The sequence below is a fragment of the Drosophila simulans genome, chromosome 2L (genome assembly GCF_016746395.2).
Source record: "Drosophila simulans strain w501 chromosome 2L, Prin_Dsim_3.1, whole genome shotgun sequence".
NCBI classification, from domain to species: domain Eukaryota; kingdom Metazoa; phylum Arthropoda; class Insecta; order Diptera; family Drosophilidae; genus Drosophila; species Drosophila simulans.
In genome coordinates, this window is record NC_052520.2 from 442,426 (window position 1) to 460,085 (window position 17,660).

A 17,660-nucleotide genomic window follows, 5' to 3' on the forward strand; every position below is an offset into this window, starting at 1 on the left:
AATGGTAGCCGAACAGCAGCATCAGGAGCAGAAACAACTTAACACGAGTCACTTCGCGGGGCACATCTCGCACGCAACGCAAGTTCAGGGATTTACCGCAGAGGAACAGCTCCGAATACCTGAGAGTTTCTAGGCTACAAGAAAACGTAGCGAAAAACACACAATTTATATCAAAACAATTACGTACATTCTATATATAATAAAATATATTTCCACCTATTTTCAGAGATAGACATTACCCATCCTATGTTAATATTTAGCCCAATGTGTAACATTCTGCCGATACATTCCCATGCGGGCACTGAATTTATAATTCAAATCAAACCGAGTGGAGTCCGAATCAATGCGCTAATTAAATAAACATAAAAGTCTTGGGTCGGGCATTTTCTACGCCTCCTTAGCTTATCTTCGAACGACATGTGTTAGAGATCTGATCGCTTATGCGAATTAGCATATTCCACTCGATTCGGATATCCAAGCCCACGCAGACGGCATTAGGGTCGATAATGAGCTGATTAAACCGTTTTCGAATACTTTTCAATCGTAGGTGTTGCAGCGTGCAAGATTAGATTAGGGTAATCAGCTGGATCAGCCGCAGAAGGGGGCAGAGATATGGGGAAATAAGAAGCCCAACGATCGGAGATCAAAACAAATGCCTTTGATGGAACATTCATAAGTGGAGTGACTGCCTTTCGATAATTGTGGGGCCGCAGTAATTAACTCAACCGCTGCACATTGCAATGCGAATTATAATTCGAGTTTGCCACAAATTAAAATTGCCATCCGACGAGGCATCCGCGGCATGCGACGGTGCAAAATCTGACAAGCGGCTACAGCATAATAATAAATGTGAAATTAAATAGGACGCAGCAAGCAGCTGCCCCTGATCACTGACAGAAATTAGAGAGCGAATGGAAGAAAGCGTAATACAAACATTTCTACTAAATCAAAAAACAGCTTCTAAATTAGTCTAGAAGCACGGTTGCATTTACAAAATTATTACACTTATACGACACATTAGAATTTAGAAAACTCAATAAATTATTTTTGCCGACAAAGATATTTTTAAATTTTTTCAAAATACAATTTTTTACAGTCGCTGACATATTTGAACGTGAATCTCCGAAAAAAAGCGGCCCAGCCTGCCTTTTTAGCGGGCTCGGCTCACTAATTTGCCATTTAGTCGGACATCTCAGGTATTTTGGTGACAAGAGCGAGAGCAGCAGACAGCTCCTGGCCGAAACTTTAATGGCTTAATGTGGCAAATGTGGCAACGAGGCGAGTCTGGATCTGGCTGAGAATTGGTCACATTTCGAGCCATTCCTACGCTATTTGCCTGCCTTTTCAATCAGTTCAGCGAACGGAGAGAGGATGCTGGGCAATTACCCGCAGCAGATCGCTTAAAATCTTATTAAGTTTTGTTTGTTTTCATCATTATGTTCACGGCCGGGGCCATTTTCGGCCATTAAGAGTGAAAATCTTGTGTAAATCGAATTATTTGTAATTTATGGTGTGGCAGCAGCAGAGGATTATTACCCACCGAGAGGAGGCATCATCTGCGGACAACCGGGCTGGAGTGCAAGTTCCTGATCCAGCCATAGCTAAACCAATAACCATTAAGCGTGCTAAAATCAATCGCAATTGTCTGCTCCTCCCCCCAAAAGCGAACCGAACCTTTCCAGATCCCCGCCAGAAATCCCGATCCACCTTCATCTGCGGTTACAATTTGCAGACGATTTGCGGTTACGATTTTTTCTCTTTCTTGGCAGCACAAGAGCCAACATGGCTGCAGAATCTACAAGTGACGAAGAGGGGCAGCGGTCAGCAGACCAAACTGGTTCAAAGAGATTATCGATTTTCAATTACCGATGCGGCGAGTGTGCGGCTAAGTAGTTTGGTTTTTGTTTGGTCTAGCAATTTTCGAGCCGAACTGCAGCTGGCCCAGAAATCATTTAGCAACTAAGCGAGCGAGCAGACAATAAATGGAAGCTATGAGGATGGCGGAAGGCTGAGGGATAGTAAGAAGAAAAGGCTAGTTTCTTAACATATGCAACTTTTAAATATTGAGCTGAGATGAGATGAATAACTCGTCAGAACTATGATTTATCCAATATCCTTCATTAATTATTCTGCAAGGTAAAAATTTAAATATAATAAAATAAATTTGGACTGCGCGCTTAAGCTGATTAGCCAGCTTTACAAATTAAGTGCGACACTCGGCAGCCTGTTCCTATCAGACGCGTCAGTCACTTACTCACTAACTAACTTTGCGGCTCTAACTAACTAAATGGCCAACTGGGCGAGTGAGTGAGCTGACCATATGCGATCACGGACATATATACTCATATGTATCTTATCTAACGAATCGTTTAGCAAGTCTAACCCGTTCCTTTGGCGTGTGACTTGGCCAAACTGGCGAACTATGAATGAAAGCGGTTGACTGGGATCGAAATTAATATGAGACGGGGCGGCGATCCGGGGAGCGGGGCTATGCTAATCGCTGGGATTATAATTAATTAATTAGCCAGCCGGCAGCGATCTCACTGCCCATTTCTCTGTCTTCATGGGCGGACATGCGCATCTCTTCAGACGAGTTTGTTGCCACAGTCTTTCGTTCGCTTTTACGTGGGGCTTAATGCTTCCAGCGAAGCGTCAGAAATTTAATCAAAAATTTCATAAACGCTCGGCGGTCAAACTGCACATTTAATGACAATAATTTGCGTAATGGATTTTCATGTTCTCGTAATTGAATTTATTTTAATTTAAACTAAATTGCGCTACGCGTTACACGAATTGGGATCGGAGCCTTGGAATATATAATTTTATGCGCTCACGCGGCCCCTCCACTAATTGATTATAATTCTGTCAGTCGCCACCGTTGCCTGGCTGCAGGTTCAGATGGATCTGGTCCCCGGTTTTCGGACCTCCGGACACTCGGATCGGTCATCCCTCTGCTCCACATTTCGCGCATTATTTCGCGCTCGTTAGCTGGCTAGGGGCTACAGCTACAACTCCATCCTATCACCATCCCATCGTCATCGCCCTGACCATCAGCATAACCAACTCCATCACCAGCCTTAATGCCCATCATCATCGACAGCATCATGGTGCTGATACTTCGACCACTCACAACTAGAGGTGGGTCAAAATTATTAACGAAGACCCATCTCAGTAAAAGAGTTTAGCTAGCAGATAAAATCCGCACGAAAACCGCTTGTGAAAAGAAAAAAAATATATTTTTTTAATGAAAAGAAAAAAGGTAATGGTCCGAAAGTGGAACGGCGTACCTCGTTGAACTCACCGAAAACTTGCTAGCCGAGTGACAGTTACAACTAGGAAATTTAATTTTTCCACATTTTTCGACAATTTTGATGAAAATTTAAAAAAAAATTAAATTTTTAAAATCATCAAAATAGTGATAGAGAATGTTACTTTGTGTTATCAGTTGCTTAAAACTAACTTACAGCTGATGACCGCACCAAAATAAAACAATTTTATCCACAATCAATTTCTGTCACATTTCCTTTTTAGATTTATTTTAATTTTTTTGCAGACCATTGGTTTAAGGAAATAAAAGAATCACGCTCTCCTCTCTACCTCAAGCACTCAGTACCTGGCAGGTGTTTTCGATCAATACGGGGATCGATTCGCTTCGTCGTAGCCTGTTAAGAAATACTCATCGCCTTACACTCTTAGGTGGAGAAAACCGAAGGAAACCGGAGCTCGGTAAGTGTGTGCTTCAAAAATTGTTTGATGAATTTTAAAATAGTGGGACATTATGGTTGCTTCCGCTCGCTGTTGCCACAATTTACTTTTTATGAATGTCAATGGTTTTTTAATTAATTGCAGGCCATTTACGGGCTACCCCCTTTCGATACTTTACGAGCCAGTCTTGTTTTTATATGCAAAATCTTAAGATACTTTGGGTACTCGCATAAATCTGAAATTGATCTTTGGCCATTAAAGAAGCCCAGCTCGATTCGATTTAATGCGAATTGATCGTTAAATATATCTTACTGAATGTGACAGTAACAATTATTTAAAAAGTCAAAAAAATAATTCGCAAATTCCTAATGTTTTTAAATATTTGTTCGCGGTATTTGGATAAATATATAAACGGCATTAAAACTTGGGTATCACATCATCCAAAGTCGAATACCCTATCATAACCCTTTGTACTCTATCGATATGTTTCACGTCAGTTCATTAAAGGCGCTTAAATTGTATTTCAATGTGGGACTCGGGCTTGAAATCGGGCTTGGCACTCCACACGAACGCCAGAAGCGCAGAAATCCAATCAAAAAGCAGCCCAAGACGCCACCAACACAAGAACGCCAGCTTGAAATTGAAGTTGGAGTCGGAGTTGGAGTTGGGGCTTAAGCCAACACCGAAGTGGCCAAGTCGACCCCCTGTGCGAGCCATTGTCGTAAATCACACATTAAAATATTTATTTGTATTTTTACTTGTTCAGAAATTAGCTAAGAGCCCCCAGTCGAGACTCGAAACCGACTCGGGGTCGGGAGTCGGACTCCGGCTTTGTTGTGCGAATGAATTTTAATTTCCTTTTTATGATATTTTAATTTATTTAAGCGTAAATCAAAACCAAAACGAGACGTGCTCTCGATCTCTTTCCTTTTTTCTTTCGGCCAGAGGCTGCACTTTTAATAAATTAGATTACCTTCAGTTTAGCACTTAAAAAAATGTTCGAATAAGGGTAATTATTATATCATTGCATTATATTTGGAATTTTTTTAAGTTTATTTCATCAAGCAAATATTTAATAATTGTCAGAAATCTTGAGGTCAGCTTTATGAAATTTTAAATATTGGGAAGTAGCAATTATGCTCCATCTATTCTTCCTAGGATCGACACTAGACTTTCCTTTGAGTGTACTTCTGGTGCATTCCCTTTGTTTCTTACCCGATTTTCGGAACGGAGCGGCGCTTCCTCGGATCTCCGACATCCGCGCGAACTGCATAAATCTTGAAAGGCTCACCAAACCCTACGAACAGGGAGTGGATCGGAATGGGAGTGGACTTGAGGTGGACTAACAAGCTGGAAAAACACTCTAGAGGCCTGGCATGCAGACAAAGATTGCTTTTTCACAGCTTGTGGTACGTCCGGCACTTTATTAATTTGACGTTTCCAGTTGCAGGCCAGCAGTCCACAGATGATTTTGGGCCAGAAACCGACAGAGCAGTTAACGGTGCAACAATTTGTATACATTTTTAGCCCCAGAGGGTGCTCCCTTTTTTGAGGGGGCGAGGTCGGGCCCCATAACAATTAGTACATGAATGGGACCTGAAATTCAGTTCCATCTAATTAGGCCGACTCCTTACAGAGTTTATTAAAGATGTCTGGAAGCTCAAAAAAGCTCAAGGCCTTAAATGTAAGTTGTTGGTAAGTCCGGCAGATGGCGCCAGCTTTGCCTTTCCTCTTATACGCTGTAAAGTATGCTATTTTAAGGGGTTTCATGCAGGTTGCAAGTCCTTAACAGGATCCAGCTGTAAACCCCACATTACTGTTCATATGTGAACCAATTTTACCTGGCGTTTCTCTGTTACTTTACCCCATCGAACTTGTTACGCTTCAACATTTCAATAGAACTAGGTCAGCTGAAGCGGGGAAGTGCCCCACCAAACGTCTGTTAACTCCATATATATACCTTAACAGCTTCGGTAATAGAACCACTCATTGTTGGAAACCCTAACATAACGACTGGAAGTGTTCATTTATACGAGGGGTAGCCAGTCGAGTGAACACACAACAGATTTCTGTTAGCCAACAGACCCTTGCACATCATTTCATCTGGGGAGGCGGATTGAGAACTTCCTTCTGTTGACAGTTTGCTGTTGGGCGGAAGACAGCGGATAAGTTAATGTACAATCTCTGTTCGCTTTAAAAGCATATGAGGCGATGTTGTCTTTATGCCTGAACAGAGTCGCCCGTCCAGACTGCGCCACCTACTACCCCAGCCACCCAACAATTGCTGTTTACACGCCTTGAGTTGAGGAGGAAAGGAATTTGCATAAAGCAGCCTTGTCGGGGATATGGAGGAGTCCCAGTCGGAGTCGGATGGCGATGACGATGTCGCCAACTTGTTAGCGGACGCTGGCATTTTTACTTCATATGCAGAGATAATGCGCCGCCCATTGCCACCCAATGGCCACGTCCTTGCTATCCCCATTTCACCCCTTCTATCGCCCACCCACATGTCAGTCGCGGTCTCCATGCTCCGTGTTCCTCTTGTTTCGTATTCCGTATTCCGTGCAATGTCATGGCTGCATGCGTGGCTAAGGGAGCACAAAACTTCTCCAGTAAGAGGAGCCAGTCTGTGTCCGATCCTTAGCGAGATGATATGGAGAGCCGACGCAGAGGACTTTTTTAGTGATTAGTGATACGATGTTATTATATAGACTTGAAGTCAACAAAATCACAAATGTTTTTTAGCTTATATGGACACCAAAAAAATATCTTTATTTACGGTAAAATATTTGAACTATCAATAGCAGTATGTGTTTTTCACTGGTCCTTGAAGTTTTATCAGCAGGCTATTGTAGTCGTTGTTACATCTAGTGAACAGCTTTCAGTGCTCGCTATTCATGTGTTTCTCCTCGTCTAGTTGCTCCGTTGTAGGTTGACCGGATTCCTGAACTTCGGTATTTTCACCCTCAACTTTATTTTGTGGGGTACCTCCTATTTCCAATGTATCATCTTGATTTTGAGGCTCCTCTGAATCCTTTTCCTGAGTTTTTTCTGGAAACGGCAGTGCCCTAAGTCTCTGCACCATGTCCTCAAGAGTTTCGGGGGCTTCCGCCTGGACAGCTTCCCTTCCAGTGGATCGCTTCTTGACCGCATCATCCTGTCGAGTGGCAGCACACAACTTGGATTGTGGTATGCCATGCCTCGTCGTAGTCTTGGGGATGGCTCCCGTGGATTGTAGTTTTATTGCTAGCTGACTAGCAGTGGTGGTGACCGTTACACAACAAGCTGCTCCCTCGACCTCCTCCTCGGGATGACGGACAATCCTAGTGCTGGCTTCGGAGCTGGTGGCTTCTTCGGACGGAACAGTTTGTTCCACCAGTTCTGCTTCCTGACGCCGAGTAGCTTCTCTTTCCGCAATCCTGTTGATCATGGCTGTGCCCCTTTCGGAGGTGGAGCTCAAACGGGCGATTAATTCGTTTCCTTGAAGCTCCAGAATACGGAGACGTTCGGCTCTATTGGCCGATACCCTTTCAATGTCCTCCAATCGTTGCTCTAAAGTCTGCGACACGCTAGCGGAGCTTCGTGCTTGATCCAGCTGAGGATTTGGGCCGTACTGTTCATGTAAGGTATCCAACTTGGTAGCAAAGTTTTCACCGCGCTCAGAATTTCTTGAGAGCTGCGCTATTAACTGTCGACTTTCACGCTCCATACGCTGAATCCTCGCTGCCCTTCTGGATGTGTATTCCTCTTCCTCAGCGGTGAGAGGAGATGTAGCTGGACAGGATTCACTTTTCGATGGCGGGATTGCTTCCTCCTCTGTGTTACTTTCGAAGCTCGCCTCTCTGCTTGGTGCTCTTCTAATCCTGTCCAAAGATTTTTTAAGGTAGTGGCCTCGATCTGCAGTGCGCCTAATCCTTGACATCAGTTGGCGCGACTCCTCCTCGAGGCGTCCCAACCGCTCCGATCGTTTCCTTGTGTACTCTTCCTCTCGCGGTGTAAGGCTTCCGGTGGCTGGTGCTGAACTGGCCCTGGTCATTCGCTCCATGCGCTTCCTGTTTATGAATTCCTCCAAGGGCACAGCATGTTGCGCGGGAGCGATGTCATCGTGGAACTGGCACAACTGAATCTCAAGGCGCTCCCGATTTCCAGAGGTTTCTAAGACTTGCTGAATAAGGTTCTTGCACTGCTCCTCAAGCTTCTGGATGCGACTGGCTGTGCCTGCTGTTTCACTTGACGCTTCCACACTTCTTTGTCTGCTTCTGGAGCTGTGTAGCGACTTAGGCAGAAGACCATGGGCTCCTTCCTCCTCTGGCTCGTCAACTTCATCTCCTTCTTCAGATGCATCCCTCCAGCCGCAAGTAGGTGGAGCACTGTTCCAGCGAAGAACGATATTATCAGCCTCAGCTTCCTCGCCTTCGAAACCCTGACGCCCGGGGGACGTGCTTTGCATCCGCTTAATTTTGCGCGTATGCTCGAATTGATCCCTGAGAAGCTTCCGGCGACAAGTGCCCGATGAAGGGGGTGCTTCTACAGTATCCACGGTACCCAGATCCCGCTCCTCATCCGATTGGGGACCCGAATCGCTGTAACCACTCTCAGCCGAGTGATTTGCATCCTCTAATTTTCTCCTGGCGAATTCCCTTCGCCACTCGTCACACTGCTCCTGGCTCTCGTCGTTCTTAGCCCTGGCCAAGGCCCATTTCCTGCGGCAGTACTCTAGCTCATCCTTTAGTTCGCTCAAGAGACGCCGCTTCTGCTGCAACTGATAGCGCAGGATCTGCTCCTGTGTGTGCAGTTGGCGATGCTGGCGCTGCATCTTGCCCACTAGGTGCCAGGTTTTGGTTAGCTCCAAGCTCACACCGCTCAGCCGCTTCTCCTGTTGGTTGAGGCGGTAGTCCAGATGGCTGTTAAGGGTTTTTAGTCGGGTTGTCTCCTTCACCAGCGACTTCTTCTCCAGAATAAGGTCCTGAAATAAAGAAAGGTATTGGTTTTTTGACGGTACTTAAGCAAGGGCTTGGCCGGCCTGAAGTGAAAACTTCTAAAGTGCTCTATCGCGAGATGGTCAAACTTTTCCACCAATTAGAGTTTAAGCCAAAATAACAATGGGCTCAAAAAATTAACAAAAATAATAGATACCCTACCATTAGCTAGCTTTAGTTTAAAAAGAACACAATACTTTATTTTCCCTGTGGATTATCATGGATGAATGTGAATAGGTATGAAGACCAAATATTTTTCTGAATTATCCCTGACATTAAAAAAATACCTGACCAGAACGAAAACGAAGTAGAAATAGCCGCTATTCAAGGGTAGCTAAGTGCAACATGTTCGGTACCAACGGCAACTGACCGATAAATTCAATTATGTGCACGACAACGGACTCGACTGCCACGGCCTTGGCCCCAAGGACCCACCCACTTTGCTCGATGCTCCTCCACTTCCTTTCTACATCGACGCTCGGCAGGATGTCAGCAATAATGAAGCTGCTCGTGCTCGGCCGCTCGCTCGGCACTAGACTAAAGAAAGCGCTTAAGTGAATAATGCAAAACTTTGCAACAGCCACAGACAGAACTCCATGACGGGGGAGTCTCGGAGGCGGATGGGTGCGATTCTGGCGGGCTGCACTTCATCAGCAAACCGGATACGACAACTAACAAGCCTGATTGTCCGCAGCACTTGAAAGAAGGAGGGGACCGTTGGAGGATCTGCGACAAAAATTCGTTCCTTTTCATTACTTAAATACATAATACACGTTTTCTATTATTACTTCTGCAAGTTTGTTCAAAAATAAAAATGAAGGTTACTCCTAACTAAGGCAAAATTAACCTAATATGGTAGTAAAAACCGATTTTGGTTTTGTTTTTTGCAGTGCAGTAAGTGAAACTTGGCAGCTTGGGCTCACCTTTAGTTTGATGTAGGTTTTGCTGACGCTAAGCTCCGGTGGCTTGCGGTGGGACTCGCCCTCGTCCTTGCCAGAAGCGTTGGTTGCGGATGAGGAAGGAGAGGCCGCACTCGAGGATGGCAGCTCCTCAAACTGCACGCGCTCGATTTTGTGGTGGCTCAAGAGCTCCATCAACACTTTCCAAACTTTTGGCAAGTTGCCAATAATTTCTTGGGCCGAGGCAACTTTTCCCATAATTTCGGGCTCATGGCTTTTTAACGAAGCCGCAGTGGCATCCACACCAGAGCACGAGCCCGAGCGCGAGCTCCCCTTCCGGCATTTTTCGACGGCTTCTCCCGGTTGACAACCGTCCGTGGTGTCCTCCTTTGTGGGAGTGGCTGTGGGTGTGGGTGTGGGTGTGGCGCTGCGACTTTTATCTGATTCCTCGGCGGAATCCCCATGACCAGTAGCTTGCTCCACGAGGTCGAAGAGCAACTTGGGCAGAGTTGCACCGTCGCTGCAGTTTCCCTCCGCCTGGGTCATTTGATTGAGGAGGTGGCGGTTTTCCTCCAGCATTCGATTGACGCGATCGATGTTCATGTTGCTCTTGCCATTGAACCCCATGATTAGCTGGCTGAAGAGCTGGGAAAAGATATGAAAGGATATTACATACAAAGGATTCTATATAGGTTGCACTCACCATGTTAACTGCACCCACTTGCTCACTGAGCAGACGCTTCTCAAACTTGTGCTCGCTGCACTCCTCTCGGAGCTTCGCCAGCTCCTCATTGGCCATCTCCACCTCTTTGAGAAGGCTGTGATGGCGGTCCTCCAAGCTTTTATTTCTACAAGAATAAAGTTCAGTAAAGTTTTGTTTAGAGATAGAAATTTGCTTACTTTTCCTGCTCGGCCGTAAGTTCATCTCTCTTGATCGAGATTAGGCGCTGGAGATTCTCGTACTCCGCAGCAGCCACTCTTTGTCGCTCTTCATAAAGTTGCCTTAACTGGCGGATATTCACCAGTTGGCGCTCGTACTCCTGGCGAAGATTGTTCGACATAATCTTCATTTCGCGCTCACTAAATGAGTTTTCAATTTCAGTCAGCTTCATCTTGAGCTAGTAGTAAACCATTTATTTAGTACGGAACTTGATTTCTGGACGACCTGCATTACTAGCTCACCTGAGCACACTGTTCCTCCTTGACACTCAGCATCTGCTTGCAGCAGGAGATGACCTCCTTCAGGGTTCCTACCTGGCGTTGAACCACTTCCACTTCTCCACGCAATGACAAATTCTCGGCCTGTGCCTGCTGCAAAGCCAACTGGGCATTGGCCAGTTCGATATTGGCATGGCGGCTCCTGGAACTGGGATTCTCATCATCTGGATCTGCATCAGGCTTACTGCTACTATTCGAATGGCCGTGCTGAGTATCGGCTTGACCCTCTGCAGACGTATCTTTTCTAAGACGTTGATTCTCAAATTTTTCTTGGGCCAATTGTTCTTTAAGACTAGCAATTTCATCCCTCAGGCCCTGCACAGCATTTTGGCGAACCTCTTTTTTCTGACGAAGCTCTTCTCTGAACTCTTCGAGCGTCTGTTCTCGTTGAGGGGACTCATCTCCTTTGTCCTCCATTTCAATTGCAACTTGATTTTCACGATATTTCACTCTATTTTCGGGAAGTACCTCCTCAGCTTCTTTTTGGGTTGTGGCTTGGGGGGCCTGTTCCAGAATCAGATCCTCGTGCTCGATGTTGTTCCACCAGGGCTCGTCATCAGTGGACTGCTGCACCTGCATCTGCGTATCATCAGCAGACTGTGTGGACTCGGCATTTCCCATCTTCACCAACAGAACAAAGACGAACGAGCTGTGGTATGCGGTTGTGTTGATCTGTTTACCAATGCAGATTCGCCTGGCGAGCGTTAATTTTACGATTCGCTTTAATGCGACTTTTCTTCTAGAGAAAAACTCTTTGTCGGCACAAAGAAAGCCCAAGTATCCACCGATCTACAGATCGCCACCAATTGATATGGCACCAATACCAGCAGGGGAAAATCGGTGACTATATTTGTGTGCGACGATCACACACGAGTTTGCAGATTTCGCAATTATCTATTGACTTTCACTTTTCAACTAAGGATGTTCGAGAAAGAATAATGTCCCGATTTCGATAAAAAACATTCACTTGCGCAATGAACTTCGAAAGATACGGAAAAGGAGAAACGTAACTAAACTAAATATCTAGTATACATATGATAAAGTTCTATATGTATACGTGACGTTGGAAAATTTTCGGGTTCTAATTTCTATCCGTTCGACGGTCGAATGCAACTTTTCGGTTGGCCAGCTCGGGAAAAACTGAGAAAACATCGAATAGATTCTGCTATTTTTAACCCACAACGATCTCTCGTGCTTTCAAACGAATTTGGCTTCTCTTGGCGGCACTCCCAACATAAAATGCTTTGTTTTTGAGCATTAGAGATTCTTTTTATGTTGAGGGCAACATGTCTGAGAGTCTTCTCAGGATTCTTCCCTTCACATTCCTAATTGTTCTTCTTAGCTCTATGCACATTTTAATTAGAAGAACGTGTCACATGAATCAGTCTAAAATTATACACAAGCGTCATTTTAATTATGACTAAGGGGTAAAACAAAACAAAACTCTTGCCACATCGCCTGTCAAGAAATAAAGATCAAGACCAGTTGTCAAGAGCTGCCAGGGATAGATCCGCAACACTTACTAGGTGAATGATCTGCACTGTTTTGAAGACGATGTTTCCTAACATCAGGAACTTTATACAAAACAATTTGCATTGCTCTCAGTTTTAGCATTAGGTAAAAGCTCTGGTTGAGTATGAACACATTTTTAAGGTGAAATACTGCACAATCCTATTCATTTTTCAATTCATACACTTTCACAAACTTCTCTTAGCGCACCCCTGTCTGACCCACATCCTTTGACCATTATCACTTCGTTAAAGAGAATAAATCTCTGGACCTTTATTAACCAATTTGTGATGGTGGCGTAGAGTATCCCGCTCACCCCCAACCCAATGGATTTCTTTCGCGCGAAAGTTTCAAATGAAAATCCATTTGCTAGCTGATTTTTGCACTGGCCACGCCAACTTCCTGTTTTTTTCCTCCAGTGCGCGCATTTGAAAAGTGGGAAACACGCAGCAACGACTCCAAACCAAGGGCGGTGAAGGGTTTTCCGAGGAAGGAAGGAGGGAAGGATGGCGCACACATTTGGCAAAGTGTCGCCAGGCTTGAAAATGAAAATCAACAATGCAATTTGCCATGGTGCCTCGCTCTGCCCCTTAGTTCTAGGTTTCTCTGTTGTTTGTAGCGACTCAAAAGGGAAAAAATTCTGCTAAAAACTTGAAGCGCCAGGCAAAAGTTGTGCCCCAGGAACGCCCTCAGCTTTCGCAGAGATTGCACACAGGCAAATGTGCAGCGAAAGTTGAAAGTATCAAGGATACGAGAACCAGGCATCAAGGACGCTCTGCCCAAAATAAGTTGCAAGAAAATCCATTGTGTTCATTATAATGGAATAATAAACCGGAGTGACTGCGTTCAGATTGGGGTTCTTTCCTTTTTCATTAGCTGCTGAACCATCTGGAATTGATTATATTTCCTTGATGTTCCGACAAACAGTCCATTTAATATATTTAGGCAAAATATAATGTTAGGAAAATTGTCGTATTCTCGCAGTCCATTCATAGACATAAATGTGCCAGTCAGTGGGGTTGAAGCTTAAGTGTTCAACAAAACTGGTGCTTAGAAGCTTTATATAGCGTATTTTGGGGAGGGAGCTTCAGATTAATATGTACATACATATGTGCATAAATACGCCACATACATATGTGGCTCACAACAATGCAACAACTTCATTAGCAAGAGCAACACGTTGGCACATCCTTGCATCCTGTGGCAAAGTCTCATTTCCGCAGGAGTTGTGTCCTACAAGCCGGATATCTTTGCAAATGCTAAATGCTTGTTGGCGTATGTGCACAATATGTCAGACGTTGCAAATAAATTATATTTGCCTTTATACGACTTGGGTACAATTCAAAATTGGGTTATCAGGCTTATCAAGCGCGCACTAATCAGCTGTTCCTTGCATTCGGTTGGCAGCCCTGTTATTTAAAGATAAGCTGAACATGAATCGGAACCATACGATAATTCACCGAACTATAAGGTTGTTTTAGTGTGTTTAATTAATCTAAATACAAATTTTTACTGATGGTTCTTTATTTACCGAAAAAAATTGTATCCAAATCATATATATTCTTATTATATTCATATAACTTCCCGACATAATATATGAACTAGTTCTTTGCGACTGCCTCACCACTGACTGGTTCGCATTCAAAACGGTTCGATCCCAAACAACACGTGCGAAGGAAGGCAATAGGTTTCTTATTATTTTTGGTCGGCATTCTAAAAGAAAAATACATACAACATGCTGGAGGAGATGCAACAAATGAAGACCATTCCAGTGCTGACCAATTCCCGCCCGGAGTTTAAGCAGATACCCAAAAAACTTAGCAGGGTAAATATCAAACTTGTACCTACAGCCAGGTGTAGTGCTAATAAATTTCCCTCTATGGCTAGCATCTGGCCAATTTGGGAGCTCCTCATGTGGATTCCTTCGACGAGATGCTGACCGTGGGACTGGATTACTCGGCCAAACACATGATCCCTAACCACTGGCTGAGTCCTGCCGGCGAAAAGATTTCAATGAAAGTAGAATCCATATGGATAGCGAAGCCAAAGGTGCCGCAAGATGTGATTGATGTGCGCACCCGAGAGATTTACCCCACGGACTCCAGGCAGCTCCATGTCTCCTACTCGGGAATGTGCTCGGTCCGATTGGGGTGGAGTGTCAATGGAGTGGAAAAGACTCCGATAAACATGGACCTCGGGGAAGTTCCCATCATGTTGCGCTCCAAAGCCTGCAATCTGGGACAGGCTACTCCGGAAGAAATGGTAAAACATGGAGAGCACGACAGCGAGTGGGGTGGCATCTTTGTGATCCGAGGAAATGAGAAGATTGTACGTATGTTGATCATGACCCGGAGGAACCATCCCATCTGTGTCAAACGTTCTTCCTGGAAGGATCGTGGACAGAATTTTAGCGATCTGGGTATGTTAGTGCAAACGGTCCGTGAGGACGAATCATCCCTGAGCAATGTAGTACATTATTTAAACAATGGAACTGCAAAGTTTATGTTTTCTCACGTCAAGAGACTGTCATACGTACCAGTTTGCCTGATCCTCAAGTGCCTGATGGATTATACAGATGAGGAGATATACAACAGATTGGTGCAAGGCTACGAGTCCGACCAGTACTATGTGTCTTGCGTGCAAAGCATGTTGAGGGAAGTTCAAAATGAAAACGTCTATACGCACGCCCAGTGCAAGAGCTTCATTGGCAATCTGTTCCGTGCCCGCTTCCCAGAAGTTCCGGAATGGCAACCGGATGAGGATGTCACAGACTTTATCCTCAGGGAGCGAGTAATGATTCACCTGGATAACTATGAGGATAAGTTCCAGTTGATTGTGTTTATGATTCAGAAACTTTTCCAATGCGCACAGGGCAAGTACAAAGTGGAGAACGTCGACTCAGCTATGATGCAGGAAGTGCTTTTGCCAGGCCATCTCTATCAGAAATACCTAAGTGAGCGAGTCGAATCCTGGGTCTCGCAAGTCCGACGTTGCCTTCAAAAAAAACTGACTTCGCCTGATGCTCTAGTTACAAGCGCTGTGATGACGCAGTGCATGCGACAAGCGGGAGGAGTTGGTCGGGCCATAGAGTCGTTTTTAGCCACTGGCAATATTGCGAGTCGCACTGGCCTGGGATTAATGCAAAATAGCGGATTAGTCATTATGGCGGAGAACATTAACAGGATGCGTTACATGTCCCACTTTCGCGCCATCCACCGTGGTTCCTACTTTACAACGATGAGAACCACTGAGGCTCGACAACTGCTCCCGGATGCCTGGGGTTTCATTTGCCCAGTGCACACTCCTGATGGCACACCGTGCGGGCTGTTAAATCATTTGACTCTAACTTGCGAGATTTCGATGCGTCCCGATCCCAAGTTGGTGAAGGTGGGTACAGCAAATGGTAGACTTCAAAAGAAATTTTAACCAATTACTTTTTTTCAGGCCATTCCAAAGCATCTTATAGATATGGGCATGATGCCTTTGTCAAGCCGCAGATATTTGGGCGAAAAACTTTACGTCGTCTTTCTAGATGGCAAACACTTGGGTCACATTCATCAATCAGAAGCCGACAAAATAGTTGACGAATTGCGCTACGGGAAGATATTCGGCACCCTCCCCCAGATGATGGAAATCGGCTTTATACCCTTCAAGAAGAACGGTCAGTTTCCAGGGCTTTACCTTGCAACGGGTCCTGCCAGGATGATGAGACCCGTTTGGAACCTAAAGTGGAAGAGGGTGGAGTACATCGGAACTCTGGAACAGCTTTACATGGAGATCGCCATCGATGCAAAGGAAATGTATCCTGATTTCACCACTCATTTGGAGTTGGCTAAGACCCACTTCATGAGCAATTTGGCCAACTTGATACCCATGCCGGACTACAATCAATCGCCACGTAATATGTACCAGTGTCAGATGGGAAAGCAAACGATGGGAACGCCATGCTTGAATTGGCCTAAGCAAGCGGCCAACAAGTTATACCGCCTCCAGACGCCAGGGACTCCTCTCTTCCGACCAGTACACTACGACAACATTCAGCTGGATGACTTCGCAATGGGCACAAATGCTATTGTAGCTGTCATTTCCTACACGGGCTATGATATGGAAGATGCTATGATCATCAACAAGGCTGCTTATGAACGAGGATTCGCCTATGGAAGTATCTACAAAACGAAGTTTTTAACGCTGGACAAGAAGAGCAGTTACTTCGCAAGGCATCCACACATGCCGGAGTTAATAAAACATCTTGACACGGATGGTCTTCCACATCCGGGCTCCAAATTGAGCTATGGTTCGCCCCTGTACTGCTATTTTGACGGAGAGGTCGCCACCTATAAAGTTGTGAAAATGGATGAAAAGGAGGATTGCATAGTAGAGAGCATCCGGCAGTTGGGAAGCTTCGATTTGTCGCCCAAAAAAACGGTGGCCATCACTCTGCGTGTTCCACGACCTGCCACTATTGGAGACAAGTTTGCATCAAGAGCTGGTCAGAAAGGAATTTGCTCACAAAAATATCCTGCAGAGGACTTACCATTTACGGAATCGGGTTTGATCCCAGACATTGTGTTCAATCCCCACGGCTTCCCCTCCCGAATGACAATCGCCATGATGATAGAAACGATGGCGGGAAAGGGGGCTGCAATCCACGGAAATGTTTACGATGCCACTCCTTTTCGCTTCTCCGAAGAGAATACAGCTATTGACTATTTTGGCAAAATGTTAGAGGCTGGGGGTTATAATTACTACGGAACGGAGAGGCTGTATTCCGGCGTAGATGGCCGAGAGATGACTGCTGACATATTTTTTGGAGTGGTGCATTACCAGCGTCTTCGGCACATGGTGTTTGACAAGTGGCAAGTAAGATCTACGGGAGCGGTGGAAGCTCGGACCCATCAGCCCATTAAGGGCAGAAAACGCGGTGGAGGCGTCAGATTCGGTGAGATGGAACGGGATGCTTTGATCTCCCACGGTGCCGCTTTCCTGCTGCAGGATCGCTTGTTCCACAACTCCGATAAGACGCACACCCTGGTGTGCCACAAGTGCGGCTCTATTCTGGCGCCTCTGCAACGCATTGTTAAGCGAAATGAGACGGGAGGACTCTCTTCCCAGCCAGATACGTGTCGCTTGTGTGGGGATAACAGTTCCGTATCCATGATCGAGATACCATTCTCTTTCAAGTATCTGGTTACCGAATTGAGTTCGGTCAACATTAATGCGAGGTTTAAGTTAAATGAAATTTGATTTAAATCTAAAATTATTGTTAGGTCCTATGTTAACCCGTTCGCTAATCGTAATAAAGATAAATACGTTAAATACAAGTGTGCTTGCCAAGTGTTTATATCCAGTT

At 45.1% G+C, this 17,660-nt stretch overlaps 2 protein-coding genes across 2 annotated transcripts; one reads left to right on the forward strand and one right to left on the reverse strand.

Moving 5' to 3' along the window:
• Window positions 1–6,451: 6,451 nt before the first annotated feature.
• Window positions 6,452–11,953, reverse strand: LOC6730451 (ciliary rootlet coiled-coil protein 2). Its single transcript, XM_002077596.4, has 5 exons — window positions 10,766–11,953; window positions 10,484–10,701; window positions 10,287–10,431; window positions 9,608–10,228; window positions 6,452–8,671 (listed from the first exon to the last, which is right to left on the reverse strand). Exons 1-5 carry the CDS (start codon window positions 11,420–11,422, stop codon window positions 6,587–6,589), a joined length of 3,726 nt encoding a protein of 1,241 aa, XP_002077632.1. The 5' UTR covers window positions 11,423–11,953; the 3' UTR covers window positions 6,452–6,586.
• Window positions 11,954–13,919: 1,966 nt separating this feature from the next.
• On the forward strand, window positions 13,920–17,631 carry LOC6730452 (DNA-directed RNA polymerase I subunit RPA2). The gene is made up of 3 exons (XM_002077597.4): window positions 13,920–14,135; window positions 14,198–15,697; window positions 15,755–17,631. Exons 1-3 carry the CDS (start codon window positions 14,046–14,048, stop codon window positions 17,552–17,554), a joined length of 3,390 nt encoding a protein of 1,129 aa, XP_002077633.1. The 5' UTR covers window positions 13,920–14,045; the 3' UTR covers window positions 17,555–17,631.
• The last annotated feature ends 29 nt before the right edge of the window (window positions 17,632–17,660 follow it).

What these genes read in the sequence shown, in the direction of transcription:
- LOC6730451 (XM_002077596.4), bottom strand. Translation starts at nt 11,422, where the DNA reads ATGGGAAATGCCGAGTCCACACAGTCTGCTGATGATACGCAGATGCAG. An exon ending in AGGAGGAACAGTGTGCTCAG is followed by an intron (nt 10,702 to 10,765) that starts GTGAGCTAGTAA and finishes GTTTACTACTAG; the next exon opens with CTCAAGATGAAGCTGACTGA. An exon ending in AAACCTACATCAAACTAAAG is followed by an intron (nt 8,672 to 9,607) that starts GTGAGCCCAAGC and finishes TCTTTATTTCAG; the next exon opens with GACCTTATTCTGGAGAAGAA.
- LOC6730452 (XM_002077597.4), top strand. Translation starts at nt 14,046, where the DNA reads ATGCTGGAGGAGATGCAACAAATGAAGACCATTCCAGTGCTGACCAAT. An exon ending in TACCCAAAAAACTTAGCAGG is followed by an intron (nt 14,136 to 14,197) that starts GTAAATATCAAA and finishes CTCTATGGCTAG; the next exon opens with CATCTGGCCAATTTGGGAGC. An exon ending in CCGATCCCAAGTTGGTGAAG is followed by an intron (nt 15,698 to 15,754) that starts GTGGGTACAGCA and finishes ACTTTTTTTCAG; the next exon opens with GCCATTCCAAAGCATCTTAT.